This window comes from Cryptomeria japonica, chromosome 7 (assembly GCF_030272615.1).
Source record: "Cryptomeria japonica chromosome 7, Sugi_1.0, whole genome shotgun sequence".
In the NCBI taxonomy this organism is placed as follows: Eukaryota; Viridiplantae; Streptophyta; class Pinopsida; order Cupressales; family Cupressaceae; genus Cryptomeria; species Cryptomeria japonica.
In genome coordinates, this window is record NC_081411.1 from 807759100 (window position 1) to 807776186 (window position 17087).

The following is a 17087-nucleotide window of genomic DNA, read 5'->3' on the forward strand; positions in this document are numbered from 1 at the left end:
GATTCATGAGGGAGTCCAGTTCACCTACCACTTGATGGGTAGCCTTGATTCTCAGTCCTCTGAAGATGAGGGAACCTCCAGTGCACCTAAGGAAGAGGTTGAAAAGCCTGAAAAAAGGAAGAAGGCCAAAGCCAGCAGAGGGACTTAGACATCTAAAAGAACAAGAAGGGAGAAGATCCCTATTAGGAGACCGGAGGTCACTTCATCATCAAAAGACCACAGTTCATCTGATGATGTAGTTGAACTAGATTATATACCTGCTCCGTCTTCCCAGAGCGATATTGACGAATTCGGAGCTGATGATCCTCCTGAACAAGACATGCTAGATACAGAGATAAGAGCCATTGAATCTGCCGAACCTGAGAATCAAGTTGAGAAAGGAGAGATTCCATCTACTCAAGGGCTTGAGATGCATGAACCCACCCAGTAGAGCCGCCATGAATTGCAGCTGCATAGTACTGCCAAGGATGACTCCACTGTTGAAGGAGAGCAAAGGACAGATGAGACCCGCGAGCCTGAAAAGACTGAAGAACAACCATCACATGAAGATACCAGACAGTTGTTCAGTGAAGTGGGAGAGAATTCAGCTGTGAGCAAAGGACTTGACACTTCCTCCACTCCTCCCGTCATGGAGCAGCTGCAAATATGCAATGAGCCGGCTGAAAACATTAAAGAGCAGAGTGCAAATTTAACCATATCATCAGCATAGACTATACCTCAAGATTGGTTAGTTGCTCGAGCTCAGCGCAAGGCAGCCACCAAGCCACCCATCGACTTGGAAGACATCTTCTCATGCATAGGCGAAGCCAAGGCCAAGGGGAAGAAAAAGCCCAAGGCGTATTCCAGGATAACCCATGATGAGCAAAGGAACCGTACCTTTCATATCGCCACCCTGCCTGTCGATAAGCCAACAGATCAAATTACATTGGCTGATTATAGCATCACAACTGTCCCCATCGGACGAGCCACTAAGGAACATGAAAGGGAAGAATTCAAGGATTCCGTACAAAACATGCTCAGACAACTCAAAGAGATAACTGCTGAAAAGAACATGTATCAAGTTCGTGCTGAACAGGCCGAGGGATACATTGATCAACTCCTGAGACCATTGCATAATGCTTCCGAATCCCGCATTCCCCCGACCGTGTTGACGCAGAGGACCACCACAGAATTTGAAGGAGTACGAGATATTGCCAAGGCCGTCAAGGAATGGATGTGAGACATTAAAGAAAGAGGAGAGCAAATCTTCAAGGATCTGTGCGAAATGGCCCTCCATAGGGAAGCCACTATTATCAAAATGTGTAAGCTAAAGAAGGAATGCTATAACACTCATGAGGCGATTGCCAGGGCGTTGCCCCTCATTAGGGCTCTATTTTGGACCTGCTCTCAAATCCCTGCTATTGATACTATCCTAAATCCTTATAGTATCAATACCTTCAAAGAATGGTATTGGACCCTCAGCATGAAGGACGACATGAAGGATAATATCAATAAAATGCATGATAAGTGCGATGACACTTTATCAAATGTGAAGGATCTTGGTGAAAGGATCCTCAAATCCATGGTTCCCGGTTGGAAAAATAGTATGGAGGATAGTGAGGTGCAACCATAGTGGGAGGACAGGCTTAATCCCAGGGTCACTAACTCCGTGGAGGATCTAGATTTTGCTGCTGGGCTTCAAGAAGACATATCATCTTTTGAAAATCACAAGTCATACTGGAGAGAGGAGCTGGAGAATTTGGATAGCCTCCTACAATGTATTCATTACAAAATGTTTAATCCTCCTATGCCGCCGCCGACCAAACTATTCAAGTTATGCCTTAGATTTCAAGACTTCGTTCGGGTAGAGCGTGCAGCCGATCGGGATATCTGGGGAGAGTACCTGCACGACAAGGTCGAATTCATCACCAAGGAATCTACAGCTTGAAAAGAAAAAGTGCTTTCTTAAAATGCATTTTTCTTTCAAAATTGAAAAAGCACCTTTTTGGCCAAAGTTCACATTTGACTTCCAAGTCAGCTGTAAACTTTAAAAAGTTTTAAACTTTGTGCATGTACACTTTTTGAATTGTTATGGATAATTTTAATTACCTTTTTTAGGTAGTTATTGCTCCCTTTTGGGTGGTTGCTGATATTTACCTTCCATTTATGGGTATGGGTACCTTTTGTAAAGATGAATCTGGGCCACTTGTTTAGTTTAGATCTTGGACATTCATCTATTTTTGGAAATCTATTTAAAGGGATTGGTTTTCCCTCGTTTTGTAAGAAGTTCATGGATTGTTGTTGAAGCTCTGGCGAAATTTACACAGGATTTAATGCAAAGTTAAGGCTGCTTCTATTTCATTGTGAGTGCATGGTCTCCTTCTTCACCATTTGAATTATTTTGTTATGTTTCTTTCATTTTTCTATAGCATTTTCTAGATAAACATCTGATAGAATCCTCGTTGTTCATACCATTAGGGACTGACTGATGGTCATTCCTTTTGCATGGTTAATCCGAACCTTCTCATATGCTTAGTTCGGTTATTGATCACTTAGTGAATGAATATAAAATTCTGAATCTATGTTTAATAGCATGAAAATCTTATTTTCCCTTGAAGATCGCACTAGATTCTTACAAACGTTGTGCTTAAGTAGCTGATAGTGTTTAATCTGGTTATTTGGAGGTGTTTGTCTGTTTTTCTTGAACATGCTATCTTGGTTAATTAGTTAGATTTTCTGTATCTCTTTTCCCTATCCCTCCTTTTTCCTTTTTTTTTACCAAGAAGAATCCACAGTCCTGCTGAATTAGTAACAATCCAACTAAAACCAATCGATAACGAGACTGTTAGAATTTTAGGGAACTCATCCAGCAATTGCCCATCTCACTGTAAGTCCCCTTTGTGTTTCCAGCAAAACACATCAAACCACTAAGTAATCCCGCAGTAAAGACCCGACAATCAAATCCTTGAGGTCATCCCCTTTGATCAGACACAAAAAACAGCATTAGGGATTTCCTTATCTCAAGAGAGGATAGGATACTCAGCGAGTACATTCTATTCTGCGTTGGCCGGATGGAGTTTGCAGCGATGCGACTTTAGACATGTCAATAGGAACGACTAGGGGGTTCCTCAGAAGGTACACAACCTCATATCCGCCCTTGGGCCTAGGGTAGAGGAATATTCAGGCACCCTAACATACCTCTTTATCCTAGCCTTCGTATGGTTGAACTCCATCAATGGGTTATATCTTTCTTATGATCAAGTAATGTTCCTAAACCCTAGTAACAAGATCTATGTTTTGCTTATTATTTCTAACAAAGATTTGTTTAATTATGTTCTCAATGGTTATCTAACATGTTTGCAGGGCCTCAACTAGGGCAATCTAATTTGGTATGTGATATCATTAACCCTATTGCATTCCCTACTTCCTTGGAAATTTAATTTTAGGGCAAAACTAGGGCATTTACGAAAAGGGACATTACAGTATACTGCCCTCCTGAGTGGATGATACTAGATCTTTTGCATGGTTGCTACAGTTAATGCCACAAGGAATTGGATTTAATCGTGATCTAACCCATAGTTCGTAGACCTAGCGAATACTCACTGGTTTCAGAACTATGCGAGTGACTTGTGGGTTTACTTGCGGGTCTCTGCATGCAAGAAACTCACCTATACTTGCTTGTAAATCACTGAAAACTTGCAACACGGGATGGAAAAGTGAAGGGGGCAGGAAAACATGGGAGGGACCTAAAAAAATGGTTTAAATCGATGCATTTGACATGTGATTTGGATGCCTTTTCTCTACCATAAAACCTTGCCATTGACCCCTTATTCCTTCTGCACGTGGAAACCATAAATTTTGTTATATATAGGGATGCAAAACTCTTTAGCTTTTTTTATACTTTATAAAATTTTATGCATGTATTTTATACTTTAATTTTTTACAATTGATGTTTATAAAAAATTAATATGTATTTAACACCATTTATTATTATTTTAAGATATTATAATAACAACATACAAACTTCTAATATATTCTTTAAATAGAAAAAAAACCTTAATACAAATTTTAATGGAGGAGGTTAAATCTTCTAGGCCAAGCTATTGTATCACTCAAAGATGAAAAACTCTTAATCGGCAATAAATCTTTTGGCCGAAAATTAAAAAAAAATCGGGAATCGGCAAAATATCGGGAAAAAATCGGCAAATTTATCGAACATTTGAAAATATATAATTTGTTTTATATATATTGATATTCTTAAAATATTTTAATAAATCCATAAAAATAAAACAATATAATAATAAATTTGAATATACTATAACAAATTTAAAAATATTATAATAAAATATGTTTAAATATTTAATATAAATATTATTAATATATAAATAATAAATATATTACATTTTATTATGTTTTTTTATTTTTTTGATCGGTAATAGGCCGAAGCCGCAGTTTTTGAATTATTATTATTATGTTTGATTAGATTGACCCTAGACCTTCCCCATTTTTATGGAAGGCCAAGAGTCACAACTTAGAATTCATTTTAGATGTCCCTATTGGGAGTTGAACTTGGGTCTCCACAGTGAGAACCCAGTGTTTTAACCAGTTAAGCTCAACCCCTTGGACATTATATTTTAATATGTTAACTAAAAACAAAATTAAATAAAACCAAAACCTAATTTATAAAAGGTGTAAATTTTATTTGGCAAAAGAAAAGGTTAAAATAAAAACAAAACCGAATGTAAACTTTAGTTGAAAAAAGAAAAAAAGAAAAAAAAAAGAAAACCGAAATATTAATCGTGAAACGGGAGCAGCCAGGTTTGACCCTTCTGCGACCCTGTGTACAGATTGTGCACCATTTTCCACACGCTGCTACAGCCATGAACTTGAACGACCTTTATTTCTCCTGGCTGCGAATCTGGACGGAAAATGTTATCAGGTTAGATGAAATGAATGATGCAAAAAGAAAATAACATTGCTTTTTAGGGTTGTTTAAAGTTAAAACCAAATCACTTTTAAACACGCGATTTTTCCTGCACAGCCCAATAAATACACAATTTTAATGCTTTCAAAGTTTGCGATTTAAAAAAAAAATCAGGTGCAATTTTTTCGGCAATTAAATCTTTTACCCTTCTGACTTCCGATAAATCGTGATATAGACGATTTTTACACTTTATTTTCATCTCACTATCCACTATCCATAGATTAAATCTTCACATGTTGATGCGATTTTGTAATACATATGTATTCAGGAATCAAATTAAATAGAAAACACTTCCTCATGGTCTTTAGACTCATTTGATATATTTGGTAGTTGAATTTTGCAAAAAAATTGTGTTTTTAATAAAATTTGTAATGTATAACCCTGATTTTTTTGTTGTTTTTCTATTGAAATAGTTTTGACACAACACTTTTGCCAATACAAATGTGAATGCTTGCAAAATAACTGATCTGATTTATTTTCCTCATTCATTGCAAAGTAAATGTCTTGGAAACAACAATATTCATCACCCCAAACTGAAAATGCAATACCAACATCGAAACTAATCATATTTCAGTCATTACATCAGTTAAATACCTCTTATTTGTATCCCCAAACAATCATCAGAGGTCTGATACAAAGGCAGATTTTGGGACAGTCATCGACAGTGACTTAGCAAGGTCTTCAAGTGACTGAAATAAATGTTCTAGGAGGCTACTATGGTGCCAACTTCACCTTTAATCTTGTTAACAGGTCTCGAAACCACTCAGAAATATTCAGCAGCAAGGAATTCTCTTTTTTTGATTGACTAACTCAGGACTATTGTAAGACACTGCTGTAGCTGATCGATGCATTTTGGTACTTGGTCGGCTAACTCAAATCACCTTCAAAATCACTCCAAAGTTCCAAACACCTCAAAACACCTTTGAATTATTTGCAATCATTCCTATTCCAGACGCCTCAGAAAGAAGAGATTCAAACATTAAAAATGCAGATTGAACAGCCCAAAACTCCACATGCGCCAAGCTAGGGTTATTGGAACTTGATCATCTGATATTGCAATCTTGTGATGCTTTCTCTCCTAAACTAACTTGAATTGAAAAAAGGACAAAAGGGGAAGGGTTTAGGAAGACTAATCTAATCTGAGTAATGTAAGTAGTGAATGATTTGGTGAGACCCAACTAGGCTTTGCTTTGACATCATTGAACAACTCCACAAAGCTAATGTAATCTTCTGAGGTAAATATATGATGTTCAAATTACCGCCAACAACATAGACACCATCAAGGCAATGCATATCAATGCATGAATAGCAATTGAAGTGAAGCTTGAATAAGGATTCCAGCTGACCATGCAAGGCAAGTTTACTACAATCAGTAAACTGCTAATAGTATGGATATGCAAACTTCACTATTAAGCACCCACTAAATCTCCCATTCAAATAATCAACATTAAAGCAAATGAGAAGTAGAAACCACGCAACTTGTTGAAACAACACATTTCACTATATCTTCAATGAAAAAAGTATATTCATTTACAAGTCTTAGCAACAATTTCTTCTTCTCCTACTCTACTCTACTCTAACTTCTAATTCCTAATTGCCTTAGCAATTACTCTTCTACTCTTCTAACATTAACCTTTACAAATAAGAGAGCTAAGTCTTATATAGAGGTCTCATTACAATGAATGGCTTAGATTGATTCAAGATCAATGGCCAAGATCGAAAGATAGAAACCCTAATTAGGGTTTGTTACAACCACCATTACATTGGCCAATGAGAGATGAGGATAGGTAAGGTAAATAATATTTGATGTAGCGCCATATGTCACCTATTTCCCTTTGAATGAATGCTGACTTGGAACCCTTTTGATTAGATGAATGGTGATTGAGATGCCACCTCAACTTGCATTGTAGACTTGATCAATTTGCCTTGAACATTCTTCATGATGTTTGGAATTCCTTGTGATACTTTGCATTTCATCCGCATGTTAGGAAATTCGCCTTGAACTATCTCCTCCTTAACATTCTCTGACTTTGATATTCCTTGATGTAGTTATTGAAATCCTTTGCATAGTGACCAAACTTGTCATATCTAAAGCACTGGATGCGGGAGAGATCTTTCTTCTTCTTAGAATCAGGTGCGGAATCTGATTTCTGATCTCTGTTCCTTTTGAAATTGCCCTTCTTCCAATTATTTCCTTTCTTGGTAGATTGAGTGGCAAGAACATGAGTATCTTTGTTTTGAGAACTTTTGATAATTCCCCTAGCCGCCAATCTTGATTCTTCTTGAATGCAGTCTGCACGAAGTCGATTAAACTTAGGTAATTTGGTTCTCCCACTTATGCTTTGGATAAATGGCTGCTATGAATGAGGAAGGCCATTCAAAGACAGCGTGACAAGGTCTTTATCAATCACTTGATCTCCAATTGCGCTTAGTTGGTCTCTCAATTCTGAAATTTTCATGAAGAATGACATAACTGATTCTCCTTTTGCCATCTTTACTTGGTGGAGTTGTTGCCTCAAGGCAAGAGCCCTACTTGTATTGTTAATCTCATATAAACCCTCCAAGGTCTTGAACATATCTCTCGCAGTTGTCATCTTGGAGATGAGAGGCACCAAGTGATCCCTCACGGAGTTGATTAATATCTTCTTTGCTTTGATGGCATTTTTCTTAAATTGAAGTTTCTCCTCATGATCTTCAAGTTCGGTTAAATCCTTTTCCTCCACAAATTGGAGAAGGTCATTTTCTTCAAGTGCAATGAGCACTCTGAACTTCCATGAGGTGAAGTTTGATGCACCCTCAAGCCTATCCTCGACTTTAAGACCGTTCACTATTTTTGAGGCTCGGAGTTTCTTGTTGAAAGCGAGAGGTAGGAGAAAACTTCGTAGTTGTAGGAAATCTGATCACGATCTTATTTCACCGTGGCTTTGATACCATGTTAAATTTAGTGATCAGATTAGATAAACAATAATTCACACAATTGCATAGATATTATCCTGGGAAAACCTTCCTCTTGAAGGTGAAAAACCTAGCAAGAAATATGTCTCTATTATCTCAATTATACCAAGAGATTTTTACAATGAATTTGCTTCACACTTGAAGCTATAGATGGCTGACAACAATTCGTTTATAGAGAATATATAATCTGCTATACAATCGATATTCCTTAAGTGATTCTCAAGCAGCAGTATATAGTCTTCTATCTGCTGTAGATGAATGTGCACCAACTGCTGTAGAATCTCTCGAACTGTTGTAGATAAACTTGATGGAGATACACTCAATATGAATCGCTGATGAAGAAATGCGAATCTGCTGAAGGTTAGATGAATCGATGCTTAAGAGGAAAACATGATCTGCTTCTTGTATGTTTATACGACCTGCTAAAGATGATTGTTCATTGTGTCTTGAAAGAGAAGAGGAGTCGATCTATATACCCACGCATTGGATATGTCAACCAACACGTCTCCCTCAAGAGTCGGCTTCTTTAATAACAATCACGTCCTTTTGTTAAGTTTGATTACATTTAATTAACACGTCTTTTTATTATACAAGGGTGGCGTGTTAAATATGAATACACATATACATTATAAAGTCGATAGGTATTAGTATTAAATCTGATTCAATAAATGTGTAGGGCCGATAGGCCATTCACACATTTAATGGCTAAGTCGGCCCAGAAGAATCCAACTGAAGCTATACATCAACAGGGGGGACTTTAGGGGACCACCCTTGCCCCCGCCCCCTCCTCACAATTGAGAAAATGCAGAAATATCCTAGAACGCATGCCCAAAATTGGGGATGGCAGGAAGCAGATAGGGAACACCTGTCCATCCTTGAGGCAGCTTGGGATGTCTCAGACATCCCTTGACCGTCCCAGGGACAACCAAGCATGCCCTATTGAAAAGCAATTTTAATAATGTCTAAAACAATTGTTCATAACATTAAATAAAGACTGTTAAATATAGCATGGCAACATTATAACAGCACTGTAACATGACAGCATTATAACAGCAGCAATGAATAGATCATAACAGCACTATAGTAGCAATTGAAATAATCATGACAGCAATAACTGTAGTATAACAACAATAAATATATCATGATTCAGATTCATAGTTAATGATATAAGTTATATAACAGTTAATATTAATAGCAATAATTTGGATTTCTTATTTCATTGTGCAAAAAAGCATCAAACTTCAAAATTCTTGATATGATATTAGAGTCAGTTATTATTGTCAGTTGCAAAACAGATTAAAGGTGCATTTTTCATGGTCTGGTAGAGTGTGGTATTGTGTGAGAAGTACAAACAAACAATTTCTTTTTGGAATGTGGCTGGCGACTTCTGCAAACATCATCCAACATCATTTTAGCATTGTCATGTTATATTGCTGCTGTGATACTGCTGTTCACTAACTAAGGGGAACATAGATTTGGACTATTCTTGGCCTGCAAGCTATTAGTCCAAACTTGGACAACATAGAGAAAAGGATAGATATTAGAAATCGTTGGGACAAATCAGAGTCCAGAATTTTTCTCAGATCATCTTGAAGCTTGGTTGACCACCACTAAGAGAGCAAACCATAACAAATAAGGTTGTAGTTGTGAAGAGCCCAATCAGCTAGCCCATGTGCTACATGCTGAATGGAACCTCCTGGAACTTGTCTTACAAGCTTTGAATCTTCATCAACTCTCTTGCTATTTGCCAATTTTTGCTATGGAATCTCTTAGGATCAGATAACAGGTTGATGATTACCTTTGAATCCGATTCAGTTTAGAGATTTTTGCTACCCAATTTTGAAAGCATCTTGCATCCCTTTATAAACAGCTTTAATCTCCGCTAAATTATTGGTTATATGCCCCAAATTCTCAGCAAAGAAGGCTACATATTCATTTGAATATCTACCAATGCCTTCCACACTAGCCTGACCCAAATTGCCCCTTGATGCACCATCTGCATTCAATTTACTGTACCCAAAAGAAGGAGCTGTCCAAGGTCTATCTAATTGAATTTTCTTTTTAGGTCAAAAGGCAGGCATTGTTGAAGTCCTGGTTTCCAAAGAGAGCTGTTTAGATAGATGCTTCCATTCTGGGGTGAGATTTTGAGGTAGACTAATCTTATAATTGATAGATTTAGCTATTTTCAATTTAATCTTTTCCAAAACATGACTGATTTACTTGCTATCTTGTTGGAAAATTCTGCTGTTTTTCTCCTAAATGTTCTATAGCAGAAGGGTGATGTCAGATCACATCGCAGGGAGGAGGTTCTGACCCTTAGGCAGATGGCTTTGCAGTTATATTAGTTTTTTGAAGGAACTGAAAGCTCGAAAAATAGAAAATAAAAAGAACTTCCAAAGAATTTGGAAAGACATATGACAAACATCCCAACAAAAAATATACTGATAACAAGGATACCCATCCTCAAAGAGCCATAAATGGTCACTACAAGGAGCCTTAGTTGAATGAACACAAGTAGAATGAATGTGGAATCACCAATGAAGTATGCACAACCACAAGACCTAAAGTTACTCGCTACAAGGAGCCATAGCTGAATCACCTTGTATAAAGTGATAGTTGCTGCAGCACATTAAGATCCATAAGAAGTGCTTGCTCAAGAGTCAAGATCAATCTCCAAATTTTGTTTCTATTATAAACCAAGCAAAGATGTGATCATAGAAAACTAATAAGGAATCATCACCTCTGCAGGTTCCGATTTTGTGCTTTAGAATCCATCAATAACATGCATATGAATTATTTCATAATGACTATGCATGTGAATCATCAATGAACCACTAGAAAATCATATAATCAATATAGATGACTCAAGGAATGCAAAATCAAGGATAATATCTTTATTAAATAATGTATTTGACTGAAACTCACAAGTGGCGTTATCCTTTTTATGATCTATTGTGATGTCCCCATCTAAACAATCAAAACATGATAATGCCGCTCTAAAATAGAATTTAATAATAAATAATAACACAATTAAAAATAATATATATATATATATATATATATAACCAAATAAATGAATAGAATGAACTAAATAAAATCTTAATAATACTAATAAACAAGATTTAATATATAATTTATATTTATTACATATTAATATTAATTTCATATTCATCAAATAATAATATAAATTTTACACTATTATATTATTGACAAAATAACAAAGTAATTAGAAAACAAATATAATAATAAATAAAATTCAGAAAAACAACTATTCAATAAAAACAATATATAATAAGATAGCAATCATCCTAATCAATAAATAAAGTTGATTATTAAATTAAATGTAAGACACTGCTGGTGTCAGGGTTTGTCCCCTCACAATAGACAGTGACATTAGGAAGTAGTAATCTGTAGAACAAAGATCCGGTCCTTTAAGACAATGACTTGGAGAAAAGCAAATTACCATAATAAAGAGGACAAGACTAAATAGCAGCATCTATTAGATTGGTGAGGCTTCGATCTATTTAAAGAAGGCACGAACGACTTAAAGGGATAATGATCAACATCATAATATTTCTATGTATTGAAGAAGATTATTCAAGCATCAAGTAAGTTTGGCTCTGGCATGGAAGAAATTATAATATCAATAACACATCGATATTTATCTTTGATCATCGACCTTGAGAGATAGGAATTATAGGAGTATCGATAAACATCAATTACTTATATAGACTTTTACTATTAATCGATCAGATCAAATCAGATCAGAGCTGTCATTGAGATACAGGCAGTAACATCATTGTTCTTGGTGGAGAATCAAGCCTTCCATATTGACAGAAAGCATTCAACAGCGTGATACAAGACAGCGATTCTATTTATAAGTTATACGGCTAAATGAAAAAGACATTATTGCATTAAGGGCGGCGATCAACATATGATTACAGTTCAGCAAAATTCTGAACCATATCGCATTCATTTTAAGAAAGTCATAAGGATATTAGAATTCTAGTATCATTATTACCGTGAAAGAAAGTAATGGATGAACCATTATTGCAAAGGCATGATCAGCACGATAGGGGAGAGCATTGGTTTCTTAGATCGATGTTGACCAACATGGGGTAGAAATATCTTCTGAAGATACAACTCTTTATTGTTATAAGCAAATACACATCTATCGATTATTATCGATTATAAATGGATTTTGTAATCAAACCCAACACTACGGAATAATTATGAAAGAACAACTTTAACCAATTATCTTGTTATCAACATAATCAAAGGAAGGATGCTATTAAGTTAGATCTTTGTTAGGAAGAGATATGTCTTTCCTGTATCCAAAGGTTGCCAGCCTTTCATCCAGCAAGATATAACTTGGCAAATCGTAGACATCAGAAAGGGGATATAGAATAGGTATCACCTCTTTCCTTCTTATCCACTGGGGAATGGTCGGATTATAGCCCACTCCTAATCAGCTTTACTGGTGCAGGCTTGAACAGCAAGTGTTCATTGATAACTAGTCACAGCACTAATAACTTCTAAGAGACTACTCTTCCGCTGCATAATTATCATTGATAAACAGATATCATAGCATTGACTACATGCTTCCATTATAAATCAGATTATCAGAGATAGCATTATCGATCCATCACTGCTGGTGATAGAGTTCATATTTTCACAGTGTATAAATCCGTTATATCTCATACACTACAATGGCCATAAAAATATTGTATGCTTCATAATCATATACCAGCCCATACAATCTTCAGATAATTATCATTGTGCAACTATTTTCCATTGAAGATCACATCTATAATCATTCATTTACCATTACTCACTCAATTCTTATTCATTTGACATAACAAGGAAGAGAGATTTGAGTGATATTCCCTGCATACCCTCTTAGCCGATAAAGGGGACATCACATTTATCCCCCTAAATACTATTTTTTCTGATTATTTTAGATAGCACCATTTCCATTTGAGTTCTCAGTTTTTTTCTAAATTAATTCCTGTAGTCCTGAGTAGAAATGTGCTAATATGTTTGTCAAATCATCTTGGACACTGTACTGGTATTGCACATTCCTCTAAGATATCAATTAAATGAAAATTTAACCATGATTGAGTCATTCATTGATGTTTTGCATTGCATTTACTTTGAAGACTGACATTTATGTATCACATTGATTGTATATATTTTTTATTTCTTTAGTCTTTTCAAGGCTTATCAAGAAAAACAAAAGAATCAGGTTAGCTGCATATTTTATAAAAGTCAAATAAAGCCAAATCGATTCCATTTGTATCTATTTTCCTGACTTTTTCCATGTTGAAATGTGCTGAAAAATGCTCACTGCAGTTTGTGCCTTCTCACTGTACTTAGAATAAACAAACTATATATATCTCTGTAATCTTGATGTTCTTTTTCACGTGTTTCAAAGATGGATTAAATCTCTCCATTTTAATGTCTAAGGTATCCTTAAAACTTTTTAACGTTATCCTTTAGACATATAAAACATATTAAGAATGCATATAGCAAATGATATGGATGGCAAACTATACATTTATGTATCACATTGATTGTATATATTTTTTATTTCTTTAGTCTTTTCAAGGCTTATCAAGAAAAACAAAAGAAGCAGGTTAGCTGCATATTTTATAAAAGTCAAATAAAGCCAAATTGATTCCATTTGTATCTATTTTCCTGACTTTTTCCATGTTGATATGTGCTGAAAAATGCTCACTGCAGTTTGTGCCTTCTCACTGTATTTAGAATAAACAAACTATATACATCTCTGTAATTTTGATGTTCTTTTTCACGTGTTTCAAAGATGGATTAAATCTCTCCATTTTAATGTCTAAGGCATCCTTAAAACTTTTTAACGTTATCCTTTAGACATATAAAACATATTAAGAATGCATATAGCAAATGATATGGATATCAAGGTAGGCTTGTGCCATTTTATTTCAGTTTTTATAGAGCTCAGTTTCACTCCTTTGCAGGTAGGGGACTTTGCAGATGATAATCGTGCAGGTATTGATCGTTCTTTGCATCGTATCAGTGCCATTCGAAATCGTAGGGGGTGTATAATTGGCCTAACTTGTCGAGTTGGCCGGGCATTATCTGGAAGTGCAGATATGATTCGGGACTTGGTTGAGGGTGGAGGTTCTCTTTTGCTTATAGGGCCTCCTGGAGTCGGGAAGACCACGGTCATTAGGTGTTTTTTCCTGCGAACATTGCATTGTCACCTTTTTATTGTGACCATCTAACAAATGGTCTTATGATGTAGATGGAATTGCATTCCATTTTCACTGTTATTTTATAAGAATTAACTCAACTGTAATCTTTTAACAAGCTAATGTTGCTTCATATTGGACTTCATTGCCCTTACATGGAGATCATATGTAGCATTTAGTTAACTGGCTTATGATTTTCCTGGCAATATGCGGGAAGTCTCCTTAGCAAACAATATAGTAGAAAACTTAAAATAATTGAGATGTTTTCTGTAAGGAGGTGTTGACTCCATGTATTATACAAAACACTTATTAATTGAGGCATAAGTTCCTAGTTAAGTTTATAACTTTATTTGTAGAAATACTACAGAAGTACAAATTTGCAATCACATAGAAGTGTAAGCCATGATAATATTTATAAAATGCTTATAAAACAATTTTTTTTGATGGAAATCCTAATAGGTTCCAGAAAGCATGTTGTATAACTGTTGCTATCGGCAGCTAGCAAAGTGCGAGAAAAATCACAGAGGATTGAAACAATTCTGGTCAAACAGTTCTATCCACCCTTCCCCACTATGTCAACCTGAAATCACTTCTAGATTTGGCCATTAATACTACTGAATGAGAAACATCTTGTAGAAGATTATAATTTCTCAGAGGAGATATGAATAAACAAGCAAAGTGTTGTTTTAGCCTTTAGGTAGTTTGGCGATTTCCAGGTGTGATTCTGTACTAACTCAAGGGTATGATTTGTTGAGCTCTCATTTTCAAAGGTCCTTTGATTCCACTCTTTCCAAATATGCAACAAAACAATTTTTTTAAACTTTGTCATTTTTTCAACTATCTGTCAAATTTTTGATCTATAAATACATTGATTCTGAAACTGGATGCCATTGATTACCAAATCTCCCTTGGTAAAGGGCATTTTGAGAAGGGATAATCAATGGTTTCTTTTGCTTACAGACAGTTTTGGGCGAATTGAACAGTCAACCCTACCCCTTTTTTGGATGATTTTAGTTTAGATTTTTCCACAAGTGGCCGATTTTTGTCAATTATGGACATCCTACAATGTCCTCACTTTATGGGTTTGAGTATGGCTAGCCTTTGCAAGGAGCAAATAGCCAGATGACATGGTACGTTCGCCATTGCTGTTTCCTCCAGATGAGTTTGTATGTTCTTGCACAAGAGAGGTTCTGTGTGATGGTTATCTCTTCTTTTACCTATTTTAGCATTTTAAATTTGTTATTTTGGAACAACTCAAAATGGAACAGCCTTTGAGGTAAACCTCTCTTCAAATTAGAATAGAAAACTCAAACTGAAAACTAAGCTAAAGAAAAGAAACACAGATTTTAATTTGGTAGGGTTTAACATGCAATTAGAAGCAAAGAAAAGCACCATGTGTTTTTGCTTCTTGAGTATGAGCACAAGACTATTAAAACACACACACATATGAAATATATGACCTTTGAGAAAACTAATCTAACGCATGTGCAAAGCTCTAGATAGACTTGCAGAAACTAGAATTGTATATAAACAACATTTGAATAGAACAATCATAACACAACACATAACAAGATTCCACAACTTAATTACCTGAATAGTAATAATCAAAGCTATCAACACTCATATTAATTACAATCACAATTCAAAGCTTGTAATTAGTTTCAACCTGTATTTAATTTGAAAAAATCATTCACACTAGACTGATATCACATGCATATGAATAATAAAATTGCACATGGCATAACAACTTCACCATTCATACAAGACTTGAACAATAAGCATGCAATATATGTAATAAAATTGAATATGGCATAACAACTTCACCATTCACACAAGGCTTAAACAATAAACTTGTGTCAAGCGTAGGATAATTAACCATTTGAAATCTAAGTACCAATAGCACTTGTAAGTGTTACAAAATATGCATGCCCATGCAATCAATTAGTTTAATAGTTTGCAATGTGCATGGGAAAATAATTTATTGAAGATAAATACAAAGCAAGCTAGCTAAGTCACAACTTTAGAGTTATCCCAAAATATGCCTGCTTTAAAGGTAAGAATTCTCTAAGTATGTCAAAATACTACAGAAAAATCATTCTAAATAAGGGTAAAGGAAAGAGCTTCTCCAGTATTAGATGCCTGTAACAACTAGCTATTCTGAAAACTTGATTGGTCCACTTGTGATTCCAACTCTGTGACCTTTGCTTTCCCCTTCTGACTATCTCTGCAAAGCTGAGTTATATTTCTGACTTCTGATTTTCTTGGTAATATAAAGAACTCATCTTGATAACTTGTATACATAACACAACTTCATGTTCCAAACATTCCGATGGGAAACTGTCAATTTCTCCAATGTTTCTGCTTTTCACAATGCAAATCAGTCCATCCATCTGGTGCACCAAAAATTTATTTGATTAACATGTGGAACTTAGTTCCGACTTCTGTTGAATGATGTTCTCTCATTTTAAGTTCTGAGGATGGCTATAAGGGTGAAAGAACATTATTTATGAATAAAAATGATTCAGGAGGAAAAATTTGGTAGTGGTCCAATAATCTATTTATTTGTTTGTGGGAACTCTTTTATACAAGACTTGAAGATTTCATCATTCCAAATTTCCAAGTATGGTAGTCCTGTTGTTTACTGAAATAATCAGCCATTTGAATTAACCAATTTCTTTCTATTTTTTCAGGGATGTCTGTGAATTCCATCACTTCATCCAGAATCTGATTTTTCTTCTTTCCATAAGGTGCCATGCAATTCCCCAATATAGGGATGCCATTCCCTTTTAGATCTGAGAGGGTAAACTTCCAAAGAGGGAATATATTTTTATCTAATAGTTCAGCCTAGAAGAGTTTGGATTTTTTCAAAATTTCCAATCTAGTTTCCTAGCCATAGATTGATTGAATATCAAATCTTTTATGTTGAGGCTATCCTCTTT

The 17087-nt window shown here is 35.4% G+C and overlaps 1 protein-coding gene across 4 annotated transcripts in view; it reads left to right on the top strand.

Moving 5' to 3' along the window:
• LOC131065776 (protein SEEDLING PLASTID DEVELOPMENT 1) overlaps positions 1–17087 on the top strand; it is a 250327-nt gene that overhangs the window by 23445 nt on the left and 209795 nt on the right. For 2 of the 4 annotated variants that reach the window (XM_058000538.2, XM_058000447.2), the window contains exon 2: positions 13915–14129. The exons of 1 other annotated variant lie outside the window; for it this stretch is intronic. In XM_058000538.2, the coding sequence (XP_057856521.2) occupies positions 13915–14129 (215 nt within the window). The remainder of the gene's footprint in view (positions 1–13914; positions 14130–17087) is intronic. One more of the 4 variants, XM_058000511.2, reaches the window with a different exon arrangement.